General features: G+C 34.8%; 1 protein-coding gene across 4 annotated transcripts in view; it reads left to right on the top strand.

Moving 5' to 3' along the window:
- LOC126846979 (fat-like cadherin-related tumor suppressor homolog) overlaps positions 1-26,799 on the top strand; it is a 157,289-nt gene that overhangs the window by 90,114 nt on the left and 40,376 nt on the right. For all 4 annotated transcript variants that reach the window (XM_050586897.1, XM_050586899.1, XM_050586898.1 and 1 more), the window contains one exon: positions 10,834-14,262. In XM_050586897.1, the coding sequence (XP_050442854.1) occupies positions 10,908-14,262 (3,355 nt within the window). In that variant the 5' untranslated portion in view covers positions 10,834-10,907. The remainder of the gene's footprint in view (positions 1-10,833; positions 14,263-26,799) is intronic.

Genomic DNA, 26,799 nt, shown 5'->3' with positions numbered 1-26,799 from the left:
CCTTAGGAGTGGAATTTTAAACCTCTTGTGGATTAATAATGCATTGTCACCGAATTGTGAGCTACCCTGAAAGTTTCAGCCGGATAGCTAATCGGGAAGTGCTCGAAATTTGAGTTGCAAGATTCCACCCGGAACGACAAACAAGATTGTGAGTTCATAAAAACGTTATAATAATTATAATAAAAATGTAACTGTTAATTCGCTCACTACAACTGATCGGGATTGGTTTTCGTTCGCCGGTGTATGAAAATCTACACGAATCGAATCATTGTGATAGGGTTGCACGTGCTAAAGTCTAAACCCCTTAGTTTCCATTCTTAGGTGCACTCGAGGGACTATTTTACCTGGCCAAAATGTCGAAATGTTTCAAGATTTACGGGGTATTTTATCTAACACTGGACAGCGTTTCTCCTACTACCTATTAGTTTATAAACTTCATGCGAAATCGTTAAACTTATGAAATGAATAACGAACGTCCAAGTTTAGTCGCGGTATGTTCTATATTATAGTTAGTTGCAGAATCACAATTTTTACCACCGAATTCAATTCAAGTGTGGCTGGAAACCACGCGACTGATAGAAGGTTTATTATCAATAAAACAATTAATTTTTACCACTTCTGCTCCAATTAGGTAGGTACACACACCTATAAACTTTGAAGTGTATGTAAGACTAGTGTGTAACAGGAGAACGGTATATATATATATATATATATGAAATTCCTCATACTAGTATACCCCCTAATAGACAAATGGCGTGGCGTTCTACTATAAAAAATCTTAAATACACTTGAAAACCTCTAAAAAAAAACTTCTACCTGAATCGATCGTTAACTTCAGGAATTAATATTATATAAATGTATATCTTAAACAACGTGAAGTTTTTTAATGAACACACCTAATTAAGACACTCAATTTCTTGCTGTATTATTTTGAAAACTATATAGATACTTAATTGTTTTCTTTAACAAAGTATTAACATTTAAAAGGTAGATTCTTTAATGTGCCTATACATTAAAAAAAAAATTAAATCAAAGAAACCAGTTTTGAATAATAATTAATATTGGAGTTATTAACGTTTTATTAAAGCGTAGGGAAAACAGTTAAATGTTATTTTCACCTATTCACTTTACACCTCTGCACTTTTTTTTAATATGTCTATTTTTACTTTTTATTAATATATTAAATACAAATTAAGTTTTAATAAAATTCGTATGATTTAGCAAACTCCCGTTTTTTTCTTCAATAACCCAACAAGTAGGATATTTTGAAATGTTTCTAGTTTGGAACGTACGTTATTCATTCTAGCACTTATGGGCGCTTACCGAATTTTCGTCCCTTTCCCGGCATTAAACCTCTCGAAAACTCTTTCGGCCCATTACGTCCGTTATCACGGTGGTCGTCGTTATCGTCATCATCACCATGATAATCGCAAGGCAGTGGTCCGTGCTTCGCTTTTATGTAATAATATCGTAGAGGTACCCACGCCCGTATTGAACGGTCTATAAAATTATATATAATATACAGGACCGAGACATAGGTAGAGATAATAATAACAGTAAAAATATCATATACCTTCGCAATAGCCGGCTATATAGGGTTGTTTCGCGGAGAAGGTTGTAGACGTGGCCCGGATGATGCGGCTATTTAGAATATCAAACGTCGTCGAGCCACTACATTATAATAACAATAGTAATAGGCTTTCGCGGTTTCGGAGACACAAAAGAGCTGTCCATACACTAAATTTTACCATGCACATAGTTGTAAAACGCCAACAACAACGATAATGCAATAGCTGCCTTTTACGGTCTTTGCAGCTTTTACACTTATGTGCACGATGTAAAATTAATTTTATACTCTTACAGCGGCAAAGGTCGTAAACAAAATTGACTAATGCACGCGTGAGGCGCTAATACACTGTTTGATGTCTATAAGTTATAATAATCGTATGAGCTAAAATGAAAATTGAAAAAGCCAATTATGACGAGACGCGCCAAAACGCAATTTAACGATAATTGATGTTGAGTGTCGCATTGTATTGTCTGAACGTATTATAGGTGACAATACAGGTGAATGCTAAACTTAAGTCTGTACTGTAGAACTTCTTTATGAAGAATAAAGCTCCTTAGTATAAAATAAAAATATTTATTTTAAACTTTCAGTATACTTATGTGGAATGAGAACGGTGACTTCCTATGTGATCTGTCTATCACACAAGCAACATATTATAGATGATCCAATTTCAATTCTGTAAAAACAAATGCGTTGGTTACTTAGTAGACTTGGTCGGAAACCGGAGTTTATTTAAATAATTCAGTTTTTTTGTATTTTAATGAAACTATTTTTTTTAATTTGAAAAAGTACTTTTCTCTCAAAATTCCAAATAATTAAAATTCGGTTAACCGACAAAAACCTAGTAAATTAGCCAATACGCACTTGTAAAGGTTTATTGAGCTGCAAACGAATCATCCTTAAGTAACAAAAACGTTTTAAGGCCTGGACGCCTACAGAAAATCACTGATCCCGAACTCATAAGTAGATTTCAAATTTCAATAATAATTGTTGTAAATTGTTTATTAAATATTCATTTTTTTTTATTTGATTATAGCTGAGAATTTTTTTTTAAATCAAACTATGACAAATACCATTAGAGTTGGGTCATGGGTGTTTTTATTATGATAAATGTGATACTTACTTGGTTTTTGGATTCTTACATTTTTTTATGATATATCATTGTTACCAACAAAAAGAAATGTAGTATTATTTATAATCGCCTTGGGAACACATATTATTATTATTATTTTTATATACGCCCAAAAATTGGGCTCAGAACAGTTATTTTACAAATTACAAACAAGTGAACTCCAATCTTTAATAATTTGTATCTTGATACAAATTATCATCACAATTATAATAAAACTATTATGTTTATAAAAAGTAGATACCAACATAATGTAGACAATCTATTTTCATGAACATAAACTACATAAATTATGTTATGTTTGTATTACATTTGTAATACATGAAATACCATCTAATTTATTCTACGAGAAATAATATGGAGTTTTAATTGGTTTTTTGATGGTAGTTGATTAATATAATTTCTTAACTCAATTACCTCATTTTGCGCAAGATCATTTTATAATAATAAATAAATACAGCGTACAACGACTGTAGCTACTGAACAAAATATTGATATAAATTAATGCTAAATTTTTTAAGGTTTCAATAATTGGCCATGTATAGTTTTTCTAGAACGCATTGTTCAGTCTACATTAAAATACTCGTGCTAATTGTTCGTATCTATTTATTAGAAAATAAATGTGGGTTTAGTTCGTTCTGATGAATTCTGGAGTGCATTATTATGAAAAATATTGTTCTGAAAACTACCCTACAGCGTTCGTGAAACGATGGCGGGCGACCCCGGGTCGAGCAGGTAACCCAACCTATTGTGGCTACACTAAGGGAGTAGGGACAAGGGATCAACGGTTCAGCGGAGAGTTTGATCATTCAGTCCATGTGTTCGCCTCGGGCAGAAGAGGCAACACCGAGGTTAGTCCTGGGAATGTTTCGAAAAATATCGGTACGGTTATTTTGGTTTTTCATCAACACATGGTTTTTTTAAACCGTCTGAAACGCGCCAGGAATTTCTATTTAAAAATCGCTATTGTTATTATTCGAGTGCTGTAATGATGCTGCTGCTCGTCGACATTCAAACAAATTAACAAGGCTGTGTATCGACTACAATACCACGGTTGGGAAGTGAGAAAAAAGTAATGTTATTGCATTTCCGGTGGCTTTATTAATTATTATTTATTTACAAATATGATTTCGGCGTGGGTACTTACGTGTTTATAGTTGTAACCGTTTTTGCGTTATAGTTTTTAAAATTAACAACGCTGCCGGCCATGGTAGACCGTGGCGGCCGACAAAGGACTGCCAGGTGCATTTTACCCGACGTTCACTGTGAGTACAACATACACAAAAACTCGGCCCGCTGGCTGTCTATCACTCCCTTCATTTCATTTGGTTCTCATGTGTGATTTTAACTCTCTGGAAATTGTTTGTTGTTCCCTATGGTTTTTTAAATTGAAAAAAAAATTAACGCTCTAAAAATGAAGTTACTCGTTTGAGTAATCAGTCTGCGTGTAAAACGTTTATATTATATTGAATAAGAATACTAAATATTTACTATATTAAATAAGTTGTAATAAACTTATAGTTCTCAAGAGTTTTATCTCACAAGTTTTATTCATTAGGCCCCATAGCATGTACTGTCAGTATAACACTTTTTTTTTTTTAATAAACGATTAATTCAAATATTTGTATTGTTCTTCGCTTAATGAACAGATACTATTGCCGTTGAGGGAATAAACAAAATGTGTACTTTAAGATAAATGGTACCTTTAATATTTACATGAAATTTTTTTTTTTTAATAAAGGAAAATTCTAATTATTGTTACTTTGTCAGTTATTGATAAAATCAAGGGAATACGCGCGTTTGTATTGGGCTGTACAAATTAATTCTTAGAAACATACCGACTGGTCGTATTGTTTTTAGTAAATTATTTTATTGTTTGTTCATTTTTTATTGTTCATTTAACTCATTCCAATAATTCTCGCCATTAAATATAGTTCCTAACAACGTTGTTCTTTTATTTAACAACCGTTTTAATACGGTTTTATGATATTTTTCAAATCAATTTAAAGTGATTGCAGTTAAAACGAAATAAACAATTTATTAATACCTTTTTAACACGTTTAATTCGATTATGTCTTATACAGAGCTCCGACAGAAGAAAACAAGTTCTCGACAACGGCCAGAGCCAGAAGGGCAATTGAATATACATATTATAGTATTATAATAATTATTATATATATATTGGCGTAAACCTAGTGACTTCGTTTTATTTCCGTTCCCGGATAAAGATTAAACGGCGAAGACTATTATCCTACATGGTACCTTCTAGCTTTGAGTTCCAGAAATAATATATTATATATTGTGTGCCGAGCACTTGTTGGCTTTCAGCGGAGCAATGCGTTTCCTAAAACTTGCCGACTTTTTACCGATTCCAAAACACAAATTATAACTGAAGCGGAAGTACGGAAGTATAAAGAGAAAAAATAATGAGTTTTTTTTCAACTTCTCATTTTTGTTTTCGCCGTAGCAATATTTTTTTCTCATACGAAACCGCTTTTTAAGTGAAAACAATTGTTTTCGATTACTTTTTCGCCAAAAACTTAAAACGCTCCTCCCATATACCTCCTGCTGGCGCACGTGGTTTGGTTGTTTCGTTCTGCTTTTGAATGTGCACCTACTAATCGTTTTCTAGCTTTACCCTAGTACAGTGCAGATATTATATAGGTATTGCACGTGTTTCATTTCTGCCGGTGACCGCGTTTGTTGACCTTTATTGTCGATATTTCGCCGGCGACAACAGCTAGCTTATACAATTTGTATAGGTAAATGCGTATGACAAAAAAAAAAAAACTATAACGGCGAATAGTAGTATATATTTCCATTGCTGACGCATAATTTGTCATTGGACGTCGTCGACACATTCTAGACCCGACCAACAACGGTGTTTGGTAGGTAAGGCGACTGGGGAAGAAGGCCTTTTGTCGTTTATCGAAAACGCCATTGGCTTTTCACGGCATTCATGTGCAATATTGTCCGATTGAAATGCCGGGCGCGTTTTAACGTTTATACAAGCGCCGGGATCAAAATCGAATTTTATTGTTTTACCGTTCCGGTTTGTGTACGAACCCGGGCTGTACACACAATAAACTATAATAATAATAATAATAAAAAATAATACAGTCTCACTCGGGCATTATAGCCTGCGCTTCTTAACGGCGCCCCGAGTACCTACAATAATGATATCATATTGTAAACGAGACGTTTTTTTTTTTTCTTTTCAACAGAACCCATCCCGTTTATTAGATGATCGCTGCGCACTTTGGCGGCGACAGAACACAGAGAAAACCTTTCCCGTGTTTTATTTAAGTTTTGTAATTACGACATCAAAGCGAGATTCCGATTAATAGCTTTACCGAACTTAAGTTGGGCGCGACCTTTTTGTTTGTTTTTATAATCCGCCAAAGTTACGGCCCGCTGTAAAATACGATTTCGCCCAATTACACTTACCTTCGCGCATCGACACGCGCACGTCGGCCGTATGCCCAACAAGACTTCTATAATATGATGGAACACCAAGTATAATATCCATTATATGATCGTAATACCCGCAATTTCATTGAAATACCTTCGCAAATAAAAATAAAGTACTTATTGTAAATTGTAGAAAATATGAATTGGTTATTGTTATTGTTGTTGCTATTTATATTAGTATATAGTTATTTAGAACAGAGAAATTTACGTATTTAGTATGATCTGGATGTGATTGTGCCAGCAATGGTGCGTCGAAGTGAATGTCGGCCACAAAAGAGATGAAAGGAAAATGGAAGTAGCTGAAATGAGAACGTCGAGATTTAAGGTTTGAGCGATTCGAATAGAAGGGAAGAAATTGAAATATTTAGATTTTAAAAGGGGTTTAGAAGTAGAGGTACACCGTACAGCGACTGGAGAAAGATGATTTGGTTGGCTGAACTTAATTTTCATAACTATAAAATGACTGGGCCACTTGGACAATATTAATTTAAAAACTATTTAATAAATTTTCTATTTTGTTGAGTTATTACTAAGTGTTTTAATTAAAAACTACTTTATTTGTTGTTTAATTTGAAAGTTAATATGGGCTTTATTAAATATGATTTTACAATGTACCCGTTTTGGAAAAGCACACCACGCAACGATGCAAAACTTTTTTGAAGACGTGTAGGCGAAATGCGCTTCATAGTTTCAATGTTTGATGTTTATTACTAAATACATAAATGAGTTATCCGTTTTACATGAAGAGGCGAAGGCGAGTATATTGAACAATTTTGATACTTACAACCTTACCGAGAACTCTAGTTCAAAACCTTCTGTGGAATCACTGTTTATCTGGAATACTGCGGACTGCTATACCCTCATTATAATATTATAAACTTTATGTTACTCGACCGATAAGTTTTCCCCCTAAATAGACTTAACACTTCAACGATACGGTACCATAATACAAACGCTGTTGTTTTAAATCTAAAAACGATAGCAAACGAATTTACTACAAAATTCAATTTGCGACACCAAGTAGTCTTCAACATACGTTTCATGTTACCAGTATTTTTTTTTTTATGTACATGCATAAAAAAATCTGCTCTATGCAATTATATGCATAACAGATAAGCTTATAAAATAAGTTATCATATTAACTACAGATATAAGGTAGATTTCAAGTGGTAATAACCATAATAGGCTATTATGTGAAACAAAATATTGTTTTAGACAAATACTAAGAACGCTCAAGTGTGATTATATTATCGATTCTCGTGTTTAAACTACCGGGTTTTTTCGTGCGTTTTTTTTCTAATGATAAAACTTTGACTCCTGTTGAATTTATAGATAAACTAAAACTATATTTTTATAAAACGGCTAGTGCTGAATGTGCATTTCTCGTCATCGAGTATTCGAACAGACGCACAAAAGCACGATTAAACAGGGCCGTTGTAGTAAGTAATGACTTAGTCCGCCAAACTTCTGAAACGGTGTTGTGTACTGTGTTTGGTAGCTATTACCGTTTTATTCGTGTATTATTATTGTCGTTTAATGTAATGAAAAAGCTGCTTGGAAGACACACGGTAGGCGCTCGCGAGTATGGCCCAAAAGTAAGAGATAACGAGTTGCTACTTGGAATTAACACACGTTTTAACCGCGTTTCCGGGAAAATCATAATTGTATTTAATCGAGTAATTGTGCGAAAAGCCAAAATCTTCTTTACTTATTTCGTACACTCAACAGCACACCCGAATTACATCGCATTTTGATTAAAACACCGTACAATAACGCCGTAGGCAATACATATGTCAAGTGAATACTTATTTATATTTTTTTTTTGTTAAAATTCTCTGCAATTCACTGTAATATATTGGTTTATTTGCCAAGGCGCATAAACCTACTGCACATCATACATAATATTTTGTCTGAAAAAATAAAAAACAACGTGTAAGTGTAAAAGTGAAACTTAAACGGTAACGTATATATATATATTATTAACTTTTTAAATTGAAAATAATGTACTAAAAATGTTGACTGATCGATAACCAGTTTCGGATAACTTTTTTTGAAGTTATTGAGAGTGGTCGGTCCTACACAAATATAATATTTATTCGGTGGCTGAATTTTAATTAAAACATAATCTACGCTTATAAGAGAAACGCTGCCACACACAAACAACATAAAGGGTATTCCGATATCTGTTTCGCGATTTAATAACATAAGTTTATCGACGAGAAACTTACGGTCTACCGGCAAGTAAAACGGATACGATATGGATAGGGATAACTATACCCCTATAGTTCATTAACGGCAAACCCGGCCGGACAAATAGTAGGTATACGTGTTTGCGAGTAAATCGTTATACCATTACATCTCGTTCCGAATATCGCCCAAATTGTCAGTACATGTACTTAAACTAGTAGCTATTAAAGAGTTTCGCAGTATCCGACATGGTTTACACTTTTGGTCTATATCCTATGGCCAGCGGTTGATTACATTGCCGATTTCCGATTATATTCAAGATAGTTAACTGATATCATATGTATTTCCATAGTAGGTACATCGAGGAAATCATAATAAACATTTCATAACTTTTTGATATGTATTATTACAACAATATTATTGTATATAGTAATATATAGTATACGTAATGTTTAACAAAGTCATATTTGAAATGTAAAAATTTAAGTCGTTATTGTAACTATTTTTTTTCTTCAAAAATCGTTTCAGTTTATAGATTTATTTTTAAATTGTATATATCTCAATAAGTCGAATTTAATGCAAACAATTTCGTAATGTTATGAGATGAATATTGATATTTCGCAGAAACTATGCTGGAGACCAATAATATTGTAAAATCCTCTTTACCGAATTCCGCACATACCAAGAAATCGTATTCTAATCAGATTAATATAGTTTCGAGTTGCCTCTTTCAAACCATATGCTGCAGCGAAAAGATATCGTCAGTAGACTGTCGTATTTTGAATCGCTATCAGAAGGAAATATTTTCCATTTATTGCCGCCGTCTTTTTGTATTAATAATAATTCGACAACAATAATAATTTTAAAACAACTTTTGATAAGAGCATCATAATTATGCATCCACATTCACGTACAGTTTAGCAATTATTATTAAGTTTTTTAAAAATGTAAAATATACAGGTACATTTCGCATTAACGTGTATATTCAGATCAAACGTTTATCTAACGCCAGTATTGTATTACCTACGCAATATGAAACTTTTGTTACTTCCATGGCTCCACTGGGACTACTCATGTGCAGTTTAAAAATGATCGACTATTGGGCAGCCTGACCAAGTATGAAGAGCGCAAGTTTCACTCGCTTCTTTCCACCGGCGCACTGGGAAGTAATTCCCTGTACAGCAATGATATATGTATTATTATGACCTACCCCGGTCATAATAATACATATTATTCAAAACCTCAACACACATACTACCCCGTATGTGTGTTGAGGTCCAAAAGAATGAAAGTAGTCACATAAATTATAATAATATGGAAAAAACTTGTACATTTTTTAAGAGTAAACGCATGTTTATTTTACTATAAATACTTTCGTGCAACTCATCTCTCTAGAAACTGACTAAATTATTAATAAAGATTTATTTTATCAAAGCTATTAAAAATTCTGACGCACAATACTAATTATTTTGTTCCTTCCCTGGATTCGTTTCGAATAATTAAAATTTTTTACTTAGAAAACTTCATTGAAATATTAAGATCATAAAATATGATAGCATACAATTACTATAAAAAAATATCTCTAATATAACTACAGTATAATAGCGATTGTAATTTTCATGTTTGTGCTGATGCTTATTTGCGTACATAACTAATGTAGGCGTAAAAATGTACTGTTAATTTGGAACGTATTAACGAAGGTATTCGGTGCAATTTTTGGCAATATTTATGCTAGCACTCTATTACGTTGAATAAATACAAGTTAATGGTTTTTAACCACACACCGAAAAAACTTTACAATGGCAGACTCTCTAATTAACACGGTTGCTGAGGTCATTTAAATTTGCATTTACTCTCTTCAACTACAGCTGCTCGAGAAGCAGGAATTACAAGTATATTTATGAATGATAACATTGTTTTCGTGTTCGTGGGTATCTCTTCATATAATATGTTAATATTAACATGCACACCTAACCAGATAACCCCTCTGAGCAAAATGAACACAATTACTATAAACCAAGAGCTTATTTTATTTAAAAACCTTTGTTTTTTATCTTATTACCCTTTTTTTATTAAATTTATATTAAAGGATTCATCTAGCTCTTATCTTACGCTTACAGCTGTAAGCTAGTTTTAAGTTATGTTTATTGTCGCACTCCTCAGGCTTTCTTGAGTCGTAATGTGTTTATCGTGTTTCTCAGCAATTTGAACTAACCCCTCTAGTAATCATTCGATTATTATCTTATGTCGGTATGCGTTAACTGCCACCATTATTCTCGCTATTTACATAAAATAGTATTATCACGTGTATATTAGGAATCTAATGAATCTTTGTTTTGATATATAATAATAATGTTTTAATATATAATATTGACAAACTAGGTCTACAATATAAGATAACAATTTAGTTTATTACCTTAGAAATCGGAAATCTGTCGACTGTTTTAATGGTGAACTTTGTTTTATTTGTTTGCAGAAGAATGTGCGGGCCTTTACATGAACATAATACAGCAATGAGGTGACAGAAGGCGTTCCGTCAGAAAGGCTAACATGGAAACAGGGTACAAAACACTGTTAATCAATCCTCTAGCATTGATTTTTGTATTCTTAATATCGAGTTGTTGCTGCTCGTTAAGAAATGGCAGCTTAGCAGATTTACGGTTCACTCGCGATTTGTATAATGCGACGATACCAGAAAATGCCATCGTTAAAACTTATGTCCGTACGGAAGAAAAAATGGGCATATATTGTTCGGACGAAGATGTTGTTGTACGGTACAAGTTAGCGTCTCAACAAAAAGTAAAATTTTTCAAAGCCGAGGAAAAGAAAGTGGGCAATTTTTGGTTCCTTTTGATCCGGACGAAGACTGACTACGAGTTTCTAAACAGAGAGCGCCAAGACAAGCACAATTTGGAGGTCAAAGCCACAATCACAACATCGGCCGACAAATCGAAAGACAAAAAAAGAAACAACTTTTCCTTAGAATTGCACACCAATGTAGTCGTGACGGTGTTAGACCTAAACGACCTGAGTCCAATTTTCTATCCCGATGTGTACGAACAAAATATTCCAGAAGACACGCCGCTCCATTCTAGCGTGCTTAAGGTGTCCGCCGAAGACGCTGACATTGGAGTGAATGGCGAGGTTTACTATAGTTTTAAAAAGAGGACAGACCAGTTTGCCATACACCCGAGGTCTGGTATCGTTACAATCACTAGACCGTTGAAGTTCGAAGAGAGAAGGTCTTACGATTTTATCGTTGAAGCCGAAGATCGAGGTGTCAAACGACTCTCTAGACCGAGTACGGCGACAGTAAAATTCCATATTTTGCAAGCTAATCTGTTTAGCCCAGAAATATACGTACAGCATTTATCTCACGTGGTAGAAGAGTCTAACTGTGACATATATGCAATCATTAAAGTGACGGATAGAGATTCAGGGTTACACGGTGTTATTCGCAGTTTGGAAATCGTCGACGGTGATCCCGACGGTCATTTCAGAATCCGAGAGACGGGTCGCAATGGAGAATATAACATTGTCGTGCTAAACATGTTGGATAGAGAAACGGCTCCCAAAGGATACAATTTATCTTTGAGGGCCGTCGATTCCGGGACACCAGAGCGAGATACGTACGAGTCGATTCACATTGAACTCGCCGACATCAACGACAATGCTCCCGTATTTGAACGTGAACTGTACGAGGTGAACATCGCTGAAACTGCACCGATCAATTCGCCAGTAATCAAGTTGAAAGTTACTGACAAAGATGAAGGCAAAAACGCTCAAGTGTTTTTAGAAATTGTCGGCGGTAACGAAGGCGGTGAGTTTCGGATGAACAAACGGACGGGTATGTTGTATACTGCTGTGACATTAGACGCAGAGCACAAGTCGTCTTACACCTTAACAGTAAGTGCAATCGATCAAGGTAATGTCGGCAGCAGGAAGCAATCGGCTGCAAAGGTGAAAATATTCGTTGTCGACGCCAACGACAATGACCCTCTATTTGAAAAATATCAAATGGAGGTGACAATAAATGAAAACGAAACGGCCGGTACCTTTGTGACTAAAATCGGAGCGCGTGATAAAGATTCAGGTGAAAACGGTTATATATCTTATAGTATAGCCAATTTAAAGCCAGTGCCATTCGACATTGATCATTTCACCGGCATCATAAAAACCACTCAACTCTTGGACTACGAGACGATGAGGCGTGAGTATGTGCTACACATCAGAGCCTCGGACTGGGGTTACCCGTACAGAAGACAAACGGAAATGAAACTAGTTATCAAAGTAAAAGACGTCAACGACAACCGGCCTCAGTTTGAGAAAATCGACTGCAAAATTCAACTCCCTAGATTTACCGCTATCGGCAAAGATATAATGACAATGTCAGCGGTGGATTTCGACGACGGTGACATAATCAACTACCGGGTAGAGTCCGGCAATGAAGACAACTGTTTTGCTATAGACACTGCGTCGGGCATACTATCGGTAACATGCGACTTGACCGATGTGCGAAGCGAAGAACGTGTGTTAAAAGTAACTGCCACTGATGGTTTCCATTATTCGGACTTGACAAGCCTGCATATCTCATTGGTGAACACTAAGAAGACACAAGCTACAGACGACTCTATCAACACTGAATGTCGAGAGACTGGCGTGGTTCGTAGGATGAACGAAGCTATCGAGACAGCCAAGAAGAACAACGTCGGTGAAGATGATGCATTCGCCATGATGCCCAGCCGGTATGGAGAAAATGTACACAAACCCGAATTCATACACTTGCCGGCCGCCGTACAAGTCAACGAATCAGTGTCTCTAGGCTACACCGTTCTGGCTATCCGAGCAAGAGATCGGGATCTCGGTTATAACGGTAAGCTTGTATACGGTGTATCGGATGGTGATGATGACTCCCTATTTAGGATCGAACCAGACACGGGCGATCTAAACGTAGTCAGTTATCTGGACAGAGAGGCCAGGGACGAGTATACTTTAAACATCACCGTTTCCGACTTGGGAAAACCACAGAGGTCCACCTGGAAGTTGCTGAAAGTGATCATTTTGGATGTCAACGACAACGCGCCCAAAGTGGACAAGAGAGTGTCGAGTTTTCGAGTGAGCGAAAACGCTCGGAACGGAACTGTAATATTTAAAATAAACGCCAAAGACCCGGACTTGGGTGAAAACGGTAAAGTAGTATACTCGTTGATGACGGATACCATGCAATTTTCTGTCGACAGAACGTCTGGTAATCTTTATATCTCCGGACGTTTGGATCGTGAACGACAAGAACTGTACGAGCTGACCGTCAGGGCGTCGGATTCAGCTCCAGAGCCTTTGACGTTGCACACTGAAGCGCTAATACGAATTATTGTCGGTGACGTAAACGATAACGCGCCCCAATTTCTCGTACAAAATTACACTGTCAAAGCGTTGGAAGATTTACCGGTAGGAAGTGTAGTGGCAATAGTGACTGCGGTCGATCCCGATTTGGGTTCAGGCGGACGGATAACTTATTCGTTGGAAACGGAAACGTCATCTTCAGAAGCCGATGAAAAGATATTTGAAATCGATCCGTTATCTGGAACCGTCCGGACGGTAACCAAATTGGATTACGAACAGAGACAGGTGCACACTTTGATCGTCAAGGCGGTCGATGGTGGTTTACCGTATTTGTCTTCGGAGACCTTGTTGACGGTAGAAATAGTCGACGTCAACGAAAACGTTTACACGCCCGAGTTCAGCAGTTTTTATGCTACAGCATTCGTCGATGAAAACGAGCCGCCCGGTACTCTAGTGACAACGGTTACAGCCACGGACGGCGATCCCCCGGGTGACGCGTCTAGGGTCGGCTACTCCATAGTGGACGGCGATGGTCTTGGATACTTCTCTATTGATAGCGAAGGTAAGAAAATAAATAAAATATGTATGTATAGCTATTATTGACGATTGCAGAGCTTATTCGATAAATCAGCAGCGAGTCTTGGTGACTGATATGATAGAAAGACTTTTTTTTTCATATCAAGTATTATAGCGATGGTAAATTGTTATTTTTGTCGAAATATCATGAAAATGACATCTTATATTTTAATTGAGGCAAATAATATTAACGCGTAATGGCCAGTGCGTTTTTGTCGAAATCATTAATCATGTTCAAAACCTTGAATTAACAGTGACCCTCGTCAACCCTCGCGCATTCCGAGTTATAGAAATATTTTTTTTTACAACTCACTTCGACTTTGCAACAATACTGGTTTGAAGAACAGGCGTTCCTATGATGTTGTCTCTAAATCGATAACTCTCATATCTATCCGTCTTTATTTCCACAACGACATTGTGTACTGTACATAATATGTCTATAAAATAATATTGTATGTAGTATGCTAAAATTTAAATTAAAACAGTGATTTCACTAGCTTTGCTAACTCCTTGAGGTTTGCATTCCTCGTTTTGATGATAAACAACGCAACAGCGCAGCGTTTGTCCGTGTCCACACGGCCTACAAAAGTTAGTGACCAAAGTTTATGCATACATCACATGCATGCACGTCCTCTCGCACTGGGTCGTTTACGTCTGAGACTTACAGACACTGATGGTAAATGGTATATCGCTGACTAGTAACTACTAAAAACGACAATCACGTCGGCTGGCCCTCCTCCCCAAAAACGTCCTCGAAAATAAATAACGGGACACCAGAACTCGGTGTAAGAAATTAAGCCCGGCTGTTGTGCAAAAAGTTTTCGGTGTAGCTATTCCCGACGCCTCTCAGGTTTTCGGTGTTTTTCATTAGTTCCCGAATTAATACCCGCTGAGCATTTCCCGCGGGACTCGTTTTTCATCGCCGGGTGAAAGATATCAGTGGGACACTTTTCATTTCCATCGTCGTTGATTTTTTTTATGTATATATATATATATATATATATATATATATCCAGAATAAAATACAATACAACTACTAGGGAGTTATGAAATATCCGCTATTATAGTAGTTAATTATATGTCTACCGACATTATTCGATTCATGTGTATCGCTTGGAATAACAAATACGAAGTGCCATACTTGGCCAACAAATGCGAAGTGAAATTCAAGAATTACATTTCTGTAAAAAATATTTTTTCTCTCGGAGGTTATCCGTTTTTTGAAATCTTATTAAGGACATGAAAATCACAGTCAAAAAGCACGGCTTGGAATAATTTTATTTCATAATGAATTTATCACAAAAAACCCGCTTTAAATGTAAATAGCGATTATATGTGTTGGTCAGATGAGTGTTAACTTTGTTTGACCTAGTTTGTCGTAATTAACTTTAATTAGGAAAAGGATCTAGAAACAACGTTGTTCTGTAACTCATAAGCACCTGAGCACACCCGCTGGCAAACAATATTGGCGCGTTTCCGCGTTGAAGAAACGGAAAAAAAACAGTTATTTACTATTCTGTTCCTCCGTATTTTTTTTTTTTTTTTTCATTCTCATTTCTTCCTTTTATGTCATACAAATGATTCGGGCGGCGCCTTTTACCTTTTGCTGAAAATTGACTGGGCCTTTTGCCAGTTTCCGTGTTCCTTCTACACACTTGATTGCTTATCATCGCAATACCTCTTAACTTCTTTGTCGACCTCACCTATATATTCTTGCTCGGCTATTTCGTTTTTATTATTTCTTTCTTCCCTCTAATTTCTTACCGAGGCACGTACATAAATAAACAGCAAAAGCAGGCATTAAGATAGCCGGAGCTAAAAAATTCAAAAGTAATCGCGTGGAAAACTATTTCTCTTTTCCCCCCGCTCTCTTGTTTTCATACAACCCCTTGTATACAAAACATCATTCATATATATATATTATGGTAATTCCTATGGTAATTAATAATTTTTTACCTTTGATAACAATATTCCATTGGACGCGTCTAACGTGTTAATTTCGTATACCATTTTTCTTATCTCCTATAAACCAAACTATAATAATATATTGGTTGGACCTCAATCTATATGTCATCAAATCAACGGAGTGTTGATTGCTAAACATTTGTTTTGTCTTATATACAATTATTCTGTGGTGTAAAAATATATGAATAAAAAAATATGGAAATTTTGATTAAAATCTCCACTGTAACGGCGGCAGTTTCTAATAGGTCCCCCCGGAGCCACTAGTAGGCGCAATGTAGAACTCGGATTAAAATATTAAAATAACAAAAACTATCCGTACAATATCCGAAGACGCATATTTTTTTATCCTACAATTTAAAAATACAAATTGTTTACTTACACTTTAGAAGTAGTTATAGACCGTATTTGTTGGACGTCAACAAAATACAATTATATTTACTATCATGTTATAAATTAAATTCTTAAACTCTACGTCCAGTGTCCACAACATTTCTTTAATTAAACGTGAACCGTAGCGTATGATATACAAACAAAACAAAATCAGTCAACTCATTCGCATTCCAAACACGTTATTTTTCCAACGCCAGTGAAAAATATTACATGCACACAGGTTTATAATAAACTTAACAAAATTTTAGAAGAATACCTTCAAATTAGTATAGAAATTAGTACTATTTTTATCATCGCAAAAACTATACAATAATTAAATGAAAAAGCCGTTCTTATTAAAGTTTTCGAAAATGTAAGTTTTCTCATTTCCGCTGCTGTATTTCGTATACTGTTTTTATAACAAAAATAACTTTAAAGGTCACAGTAACTTTTAAATTATATTTTTTTTTATCGCGGTGTTTAAATTTGTAAGCTGTATTTAAATAAACACGGCCTAATTTAAGACCAACGGTGGTGAACACAAGTAATACTGTGCAATGCATTTAAGATTAGGTTATGCACGAGGTATGGATAATTTATGCATTTTCGTTTTCTATTACTATTATTAAAAAATATTTAATTATTTTCCTATTATTATGTACTGCGAGCAGCTTTTTACATGCAAATTAGAAATACTGCATTGTTGTTGTTTTTTACACCGCAAAGGTAGTGCCATTAAAAAATTAGGACATTTTAATCGTGTACACTTTTATCTAACTGTGGCCCACTCGCTGTTCGGTTCGTAAAGGATTAATGTAAAAATAACCGTCAGTGCTCTTGTTTTTTAAACGGTTTTTTTTTTAACGAAACAAAAAAGATCTCATTAGTGATATTCTTTCCATTGAATTGTTTGCCAGTCGACAGGTGAGTGGAGCACCTTTTACCAATGATTAATGGGGCTCCGTTTTGGCGAGTGTCATTTAAATTTCGCTCAAAACCCCTCTTTAAAAAAAAAAAAAACCTATGAAATATCCTGTTGTGCTTTCGGATCTTTTTATTATTATTATATTTAAATTCCTTTTATGCGTCTATCAATCCGACTTTTGTTCGCCGTAGATCCCAAAAATTGTCCTCCAGCCCATTTTTAACCAAAACGTGATGACCATAAAAAACTTCACAAATTACCCATATTAGTTATTGCACAATACCGTCGGCCTATCTCTGTAATTTATGTTCCGTTTTTAACGTTGTATCACGACGACTTCTCGATTGTGAAATACATTTTTTTTACTCTGATTTTATAGTCATTTTTTGATAGTAATTTATAAAAAAAAAAACAGTGATACTTAAAAAGATAAATCACTAATCGTTGAATTATGTTAATATTGCTTTTTAAAACTAGCAACGGCAATGTTCAAACTAACTTATTAAGTGATACCAAGTGGTAAATTAGCTTGAGATATTATAATTTCTTAACGCTTATTTTATTACAATAACGACATTATTACGGTCGGATTGTTTTAAAAAACATAAGATTTTAATTAAACAACAATTTAACACATAAAAATTTAAATCTTTAAATTACTTATAGCCGTTACGCTCATTTAATTTTTTTTTTAGTATTTCTATTTGAAACTTTTAATGAATATTTTTTTTTTTTTTTTTTGCACAAAGTGCGACCAATTAAAATTAAAATTAAGCGTTCGATTAGAATGGTTTTTTTTTTTTTTGTGACCGACGAATGGCAAAAAGCACAATATATTTTATTTTCAGTGGCTAACGTCTCGCGGCCATTATTTCCATTAAACACCCCCTTCCTGCCGCCGTGCTCTATTCGCACAATATAAATCGTCCATCGTTTCAATGATTTATCAAAATGCAATTTTCCAGAGGATTCTCCGTTTTTTTTCTTCCCTTATTATTCTTTAACTGACTTTCATTCCGAGGGATTTCGATTTCTTTTGCTTGTGGCCGCTGCGGTGCGACGTGGCGCTTATTAAAAACTCCGTGAAAGTAGATGTGAATGGAAGTGTACATGAACGCGATGCGCGCGGTAAATTTATAGTTGGCAATCAGCGATGCCGCAAAAGATATACCGCGCGATCGTCGCAAAGTGGTAGAGTTCAGGTGAGCAGAGACGGTTGGGAATAATAAAATAGGACCTAATATAAGACAGACGTGGGCAAATGGAGCATCGCGTTAGGCCATGAACGAGAGGGCGCCGCGAAAAACAGAGCAAAACCGAGTGGCGTTTGCTGAAAAATGGCCTGTTAAAACATTAAAGGTTGCTTGCTTTTAGTGTTTTCGCCGAACTTTTTTTCTCGGCTTCATATAGGTTAATAGTTTGTTCACGCCCTTTAGGGCAATTAAGTGCAGAACAAACAAATTTTTATAAATTAATAAATACAAATATCTTTATAGGCACACGAAGTATAATAGCACATTATTTATTTAATCGTCTTGATTTAAATTAATTATTTTAAACGTAAACACTGAAGTTTAGACTAATTGATGTAATTGAAACCGAAATCGAATTTATTGCTTGCTCGGATCATCCCGCTTAGGGGCCCGTTATATCCACAACTTTTGCACTCCTCAACGATTACACGTGCCCATTCTTCGTTTTTATTTGTATAATCGAACCGTTACGAAAAATATACAAGATCTCTTAAATTTCTTATGTTCCAACATTTTGATGGTTTCAGCTAAAAAAACAATTATGGCATATCCGACCAAATTTCAAATTAGTTAGTTCAAAACTAATTGTTTTAATAAAATCGTTTTGACCGCCAAATAGACGGACTTGTTCTAGTTACCAAAGAACTATTTTCGACTCGAACATAAGTTAATTTTCGTTATATTTTATAGAGAAGCCTTTACCCTGAGGTATGGCCGCCGACGGTATCTTCTAGCGGATTGGCACCAACATTTCAAAATATTCCTCGTAAAATACTCCTATAACCAAATGCTAAAGAAGTTTTGATTATCTCATAAATTAAAAAGTTTTTACCTACGGCGATGAACCCAATAAAGGCTTCTTGTTAAAATAGAGTGAAAGATTAGATTCCAAAACAGTTAGAAGAATATTTTTTCACAATTTAAAGCCGTAAGGTCATTTTATATTTTCACTGTAAACTCGTAGTGAAAATTCATTAAACGCAATTTCTCATACGCTTTACCGTGTTCCTAATGTTGTGTTAGGTTATGTAGATATCACCCTCGCCTATTCTTCTCTCCTCGCAATTCGGTTTTGGTATACTTATTATGCACGCGCTAGGCCTTTGTCCTTTATCGCGCGTGTGTGTACGTATACTCGTTTTGGTTTATATATTATTTCGTACGAGGGAAAACAACGGCTCTCCCAACGTTGTATGCAATTACACACCCACTTGTCCTAACCCTAAAGCACGAGGGCCTTAAGTGAATGAAACAAGCGGGTACCTGCCTGCCGCCGTCCGGGATGTTAGATGAATATTAAATTGATGGCCGTCACCGCTGTCGAGTCGATTATGTTTTTCCTTTGGGAACGACACGCATTTACCTACTCTCTGAATTTCGCTTGGAATCCCCGTCCCAAGTTTTGTCTGAACAATGGCAACAGCAATTGAATATAATTTTCTTCAGGTCGACGTCGATTCCGTCAACAACGCATCCCACAATGTAAAGTATCCGTGTGTGTACACACAATTAGAAAACCGACCACCTCTCTAAGCTTTCATCCAGCCCGGTTGGTCCATAATAATGCATTTTAAACAAACAAAATTTCAAACCCCAACAACTTTCTCTTAGCTCCAATCCGTCATTGATACGCATAGACATCGGGTTTTAACCGACATTGAGCCTGTACATCAGAAATCCTTTGTCAGTGGAATTTTACGAGGCTAAACGTTCAAATGATTCACTCTTTTTCCATGAAAAACAAATTTGGTATATCTTCAGTTTTCATGATAAACTTGAACTTTGTAAGTGAAAGTATTTTATTTATTTATTTTTATAATGAAGTGTTTTCTAGATAATACGTCCTTTTGGTCTACAGTAAAAACACTGGTTAAACAACCGTTTTCTCGAAAGTGATTACTTTACTTTGAGACTTTATGCCTCGCGATTTAAATCACGCACCCGTTTTTCAAGTTTTCTAGGAATCTTTCAATTGAAAAGTTCTTCTTGCTTGTTGTTAAAGAAATGCTCCCGGGAATAATCTACACACGACTGACGCTTACGGCCGTTAGATTTTCAACTTAGTTTACTATAAAACAAGTATCCGTCATTACAATGACAAGAATTACGGGTAAGTCCGAAATCGTCATATTGTAATTACCCGCGTTTATAGTTAACTAAATTTTGCAACAGCTATACCGTGTCTAATACGTTTTAATTGTATGTATGCGGACAGCGGATCCGAAGTTTTGTCGTCGAACTTATAGTCTCTTCAAACTAGCAATAATTCTTTGAAGGACCGCCGCTCCGGTTGATGTTTATTAAATTTCTATACCGTCGTCGTTGGCGGATAAAACTTTTTCCACGGAAACTCTGTGTACGTATGCACCGCACACACAAAAGCCAAAATAGAATACTACCGAGTCGGCAGCATTGCATGTATATATATATATATATAAATGTGCGTAAAAGTATGATGGATGGATGGCGATAGTCCAGCAGCAATGTGAGGAAACTCCGTCATCCATTCTATGCGTGGCAACCCGGATACAAGGGATGACGGGGTTAGGTTAACCCCATCCGCGGTATCCGTCACCGTGTACACTTAAAATTGCACGCCAGCCCTCGCCCCACAAACACTGTTATCTACCACCGTTACATAAATCACTCCATCCGAATAACATTTGTTTTCGGTCGACATTAACATTGTATTTTTTATTTTAATATTCCTAGTCCACATCGTGTTGTAGTGCCTCTGCCTACCTGGCCGCGTTATCCCTGCAGTACATGATTTACGTTTGGCCGTTGATACCTACTCTGCTCGTGTGTCCATACTTTATGGTGACGGTCGTTTGAAATGTATTCTAAACGACTAACGCGCGCACACAAAATAATAATGTCTAGCAATAAATTCGTATACACATCACATAACATTACACGTATTATGGTTATTATTATGTTAATCTCGGGCACCTGCTGTTGCTGTCCCGTGTGTCTGTACCGTTGTGGGGGCGTGTGTCCCAGTGAACGAGGGCGCGGCGATATTTGGCCCGGATGACTTATGAGTTTTCGGTGGGTCCACTAACGATTTCCGAAAGTCAAAAAAATCGGTCACCGTGTACGCGGATCGGGGAGGTTCCTTAATGAACGTAAATTATTATTATTATTTAGCGGGCGGTCAAGTCATATTTTATACTGCAATGCGTTTGATCGACACGGACGTGTCAACGGTATTGTTATTATCAGCACACGCCCGTGTCCATTTCATCAACCGTCGCGTCGCGTCGTCCACTACTGTCAGTTTTTTAGACCATATCTGTGTGTAATAACTCTTTTCGTTTTTTTTAATTTATATATACATACATATGTGTAATTCTGACAGATTTTAAAATAATGATGGTTATATCTTCTAATGATCAGCTAAAAAAATAACCCGGAGATAGCGCAAGCGATGGAAATTTATTTTTGTTTTGATGATGTTCAATATACAATACGTCAGCTGTTTTTTCAATCAAAACTCGTTGAATTTTTAATCGTTCTTTTACGAATTGCGCACATAATTATTGTTCGTTGTTGTGTCAAGACTTGTGTTTAAATTACACATTACATATGAAACCGCATGCAGATAGCACTAATATTAAGGGTTATGTTATCTTATTAAACTGAGGTGTTTTTGGATTGTTTTAAAAACGTACAAACAAATATGTGAATTAATAAAACTAATGTATTAGAGTATTGATCGAGATAGGACTTAAAGGGATGTAGACATCATAGAAGTAAGCGTGTAATAGTTGTTATTAAACGAGGAGACATAAGAAGTTAAAGAAGTGGACAGAAATAGCTGGGAACGAGTGGGGTAGAGTACATAAACACAGGATTACGGTGGTTAGTATGAGATTAAATAACGGAGAAGAATGAAATTTCCAAGATATTAATGTATAAAACTCTAGGTACAATAATATAAAATGTAATAAAAAATGTAATATGCACAGACGAAACCGTTTTTAGAGTGGGAATGTAATAACATCCTTCAGTCTTGCGTGAAATCAGGAAAATATATTATTTCTACGCGTTTTAATTCACCGTAGTTTTATTACCAAATCGGCGGTACATAAGAGAACAGAAATTGCAGGTTTCTTTGTGTTTTTATTTCATCTTGGACAATCGATTTTTTTCAATGCAAAACACTTCATTTTAATAACTTTCAGAGTTTTGACCCAACCCAGCGACGAATTTCGTCAAAATAATTTACCCATTTTAATTTTTAACGAAACATACATTTAACTAAAAACGATTTCACAAAAGGAAATCTTATTTAATTTTTAGACGGTTTTCTTTTGATTACACTTTTTATAGGTCTCTTTTTTTGTACACATAAGAGAACTCGTTTCAGTCATTCGAGGTTTTCATTAGCTTTCATATTTTTCATCGAACGCCTCGCCTCGTGTGCCCGCAAACATGCAAAGTAAAAGCAATGTGGTGTTTTTTTTTTATTTATATTGTAGTTGTTATTTCGCCGCCGCGTTAGTTTTTAATACATATATAATGTTTCGCGAATAATTATGCGATACTTTGCAATGGAACGACATTTTATAAGCATGTACAATGAATAAACACCATCAAGTGTAGAAGTCGAGTGAAATCTTTTGAACCATCTTCAATTATATTGAAATTATATTTGTTCGGGAAAAATATGATGGTATAATGATATGTTGAGTTTGAACAAGACACGAGGGAGGGTTTCCTGTGTTTAAAAGAGAAAACGAAAGAGGTAAAAAAAAAAATAATAATAAGCGCCAAAATTAATATTCTCCAGGTAGTTGCATGACAATTGTTGTATTAACATGAATTACACCTACTTAGGCCGTTTGAAAAAATAATGAAGCACCGTCGAGATCTTTGAAGTTAAATCCTTCGCTCGTTCCATATGCCATTAAAACGTACAAACATTAAAAACTAAATAATCAGATTTTCAAAGACTTATTTTAGGATTTGGGAATTAAGTAAGATTAAACATTTATCGTGACTTTTCAATTGTATAACATTTATCGTTAATACTTAACCATATCGGTCAGCTTAACTAACTTCTCTACTTTGTTTGGAATAAGACAAATAAAATACGACGATTCTTTCTCGAGCAGCCGCCATCTTTTTGCGTTACTATATTATGTTATTGATTTTTATTTTTATTATTATTATTTTTTTTTTCTGTATGAACGACTTGTAACGTGTTTGAAATAGAACCAAAACTAATAGAATGTTAACTTTAGCGTGTAAGTATAAAAATTCAGTACCAAATATTTTTTCCTTCGACAATTACATTTGGTAGAAAAAATTGTATTTTCATTGAAATACATTTTACACCATGATTATTTTACATACCTAATGAAAAAAGTAAAATTACATTTTTAACCTTTTTTTTTTACTAAAAAAAATTTATTAGATTTCAGACTGCGCATTTCTTATTCATATACATAGTGAATTAACTAATATAATAGCTAAATATTTTTTTTTAATTAAAAGAAATTTAAATATTAGAGAGGTTTTAAAAAAAAAAATATATGACTGCCTAATAAAAATGTTGAATATTCGTCGCGTTAGACAGCTTTGAAAAGTGTAGCTGGCGGCAAAGATGTAGTTCTATGCCTGCAATACCGTTTACATTCCGCCTACACATTTAAACAACAGCTAACAGCTTTAAAAATACTTATGCTAACACACTTACGAACCAGTCAACATTAGAAACATCAGTCAACATCAGAAACCCCATTGCTTGAAAATATATCGATAAATTAACTTTGTATTTTATTCAAAAATTTGTACTATTTGTAGTGTATTTTTCTAAAATATACTCTCAATCTGTAATCCAACAACATGAGTCAATATATTTTATTTTATTTACTTTTTTTGTCGTCTAAGCTTTTTTTTAAATCATTGAACCGAATGGGCTAGAAAATACTGAAAAATAAAGCTATCGGATAAGTTTTTTGGTGCGTTATATATCATGGTATACTCGTCATATTATGACTGTCTCTCGCGGAGTGTCGAACTGAGAAATAACAGAAAATAATAATAAAGAATTAAGTATAATAACAGCCCTTCATTGTTGTTCTTTGTTCTGGAGACATCTCGGAGAAAGAAAGAAAATGCCGACAATAATATTATATTTTATTGTGTTCTTCTCATGCTAGAAATCGGTCAACCGAACATTTCAATTAACGAGATTGTATGCGTCATAATGGAATCAAAGGTCTTCTACTGGTGCATTTATTTTCTTAATAAAACGTCTCGGCTTTTCATTCCCTCCCGATGCTTTTGTTGTGCTATTGCAACGTGGAGACGATCGAAAAACAAAAACCTTGAGCTCTTACTCTGTGCAGACTTGGAGAAAGAGTATCGTCTCGACTTGGATAGACAAAATAGGATAGGTTACGATAAGTTAGAGCTAACTTAACCGGATAATTCTAAAAATAGAAAATCACATAGCACATAGTTATCTAAAACGAAAACTAATTGTGTATTATTGAAAATGTTTTTGTCGGGACGCGGGTCATCTATTTCCTACTGTCAAACATATATTACTTATTTTTTGGGTCCTAGGTCCCCAAATTTGGATTATCCAGCTTCTTAGTTTGGAATTGTTTTCACCTTGGTTAAATAATACAACTATTAATTTAAATAAACGTTATATAACTAGTTATATTGACGATTTACAACAGTAGTTTTATTACTTAACCTGTATTGAAAAAAAATTGAATCCGTATAACTCAGATAATCCATTCAAATACGGATTTGAATATCCAGCTATCCTGGTTACTTTTAAACACTAGATTTTAGTCCAATCCTTACTTCTTAATATATTATTCATAAATAGAACCAAAAAAGCATATGTATTTTTAAAAAGGTTTACCTCTACCCCCGATTTGTTTTCGTCAGTCATAGTAAAAGAGAATAATAATTGTTATAACTAGTTCTTTTGGTATTCCATTGGAGATATACGGAACGGATATTATTTCTATTTTCTCAATAGAAATAATAATGTAAACTAAAAACGCAAACTAAGATATTTTTTTTTTTTTTACATTGAACTCAAGTGGTTGGGGTTCATATGTGTGCAAGTGGCCTCATATACATAATAATGGATCCCGGCTCTCATTATATTTTCCTCCTCGTCTCATCCATCATTATCTAAAAAGTCCTTTTTTCGACCACCCTATGATAAAACGGCATTGGGGTCTTTCAACGATTCATAAGTTCTGAGTATTTCGTGTGTACACAGTATACACACTATATTATACAGGGGTTCTATAGATACCCTTATCGCAGAATGCGTTTTACTCGTTCTAAGATGGTTTTAGAGCAAACACATCTACTATACAATCAAAAAGTGGATGACATTTTAGTGAGAATGTGATATATATATTTTTTTTAATATGCCATGGAAAAAAGTTATTACCGTTTTTAAAAAGTAAAAAATGCTATTTATCAACATTAAACAATTAGCTAAATATTGAAAACATTGAAACATTTTATTTGACATTCCTTCCAAAATATCATTATCTTTCAGATTTAGTAAACAGAATGTATAGTAAAAACAGACTATAGTAATTTGTATATAAATAATACAGGATCAATAAATTGATAAAACTACTGATATAAATCGTCTACGTGTCTAGTATTATTTAACTAAAAAGAAAAAAAATGTCTAACTAAGAAGCTGGATAATCCTTCAAATTCGGGTTGGAAAATCCAAATTTGAACTTTAGGATTTGGCGTCCCTGGGGCCTATATTAATAGCCTTTATTAATCAATAGCCGCAAAAACAAACAATATATGAAAACTTAATGTAAAAAAAGGTTATAGATGATTGTTTTTTGGTAAACATTTTTTTTTCGTTCAGTCGTACTCAATCGATTTTTAGATGGCACGAATAATTGCAATTTAAGTAATTAATAATAAGTAGTATAATTATAGATTGAAAATTCATATACCTACCGCGGGTAAGTTACACGTGTTATTTTTTTTTTTTTTG

The sequence above is a fragment of the Adelges cooleyi genome, unplaced genomic scaffold (assembly GCF_023614345.1).
Source record: "Adelges cooleyi isolate 19-005CV unplaced genomic scaffold, UGA_ACOO_1.1 ACOO_flye_CR_arks_rails_tigmint_CR_PRNA_9, whole genome shotgun sequence".
Lineage (NCBI taxonomy): Eukaryota > Metazoa > Arthropoda > Insecta > Hemiptera > Adelgidae > Adelges > Adelges cooleyi.
This window is presented reverse-complemented; position numbering and strand designations above follow the sequence as displayed.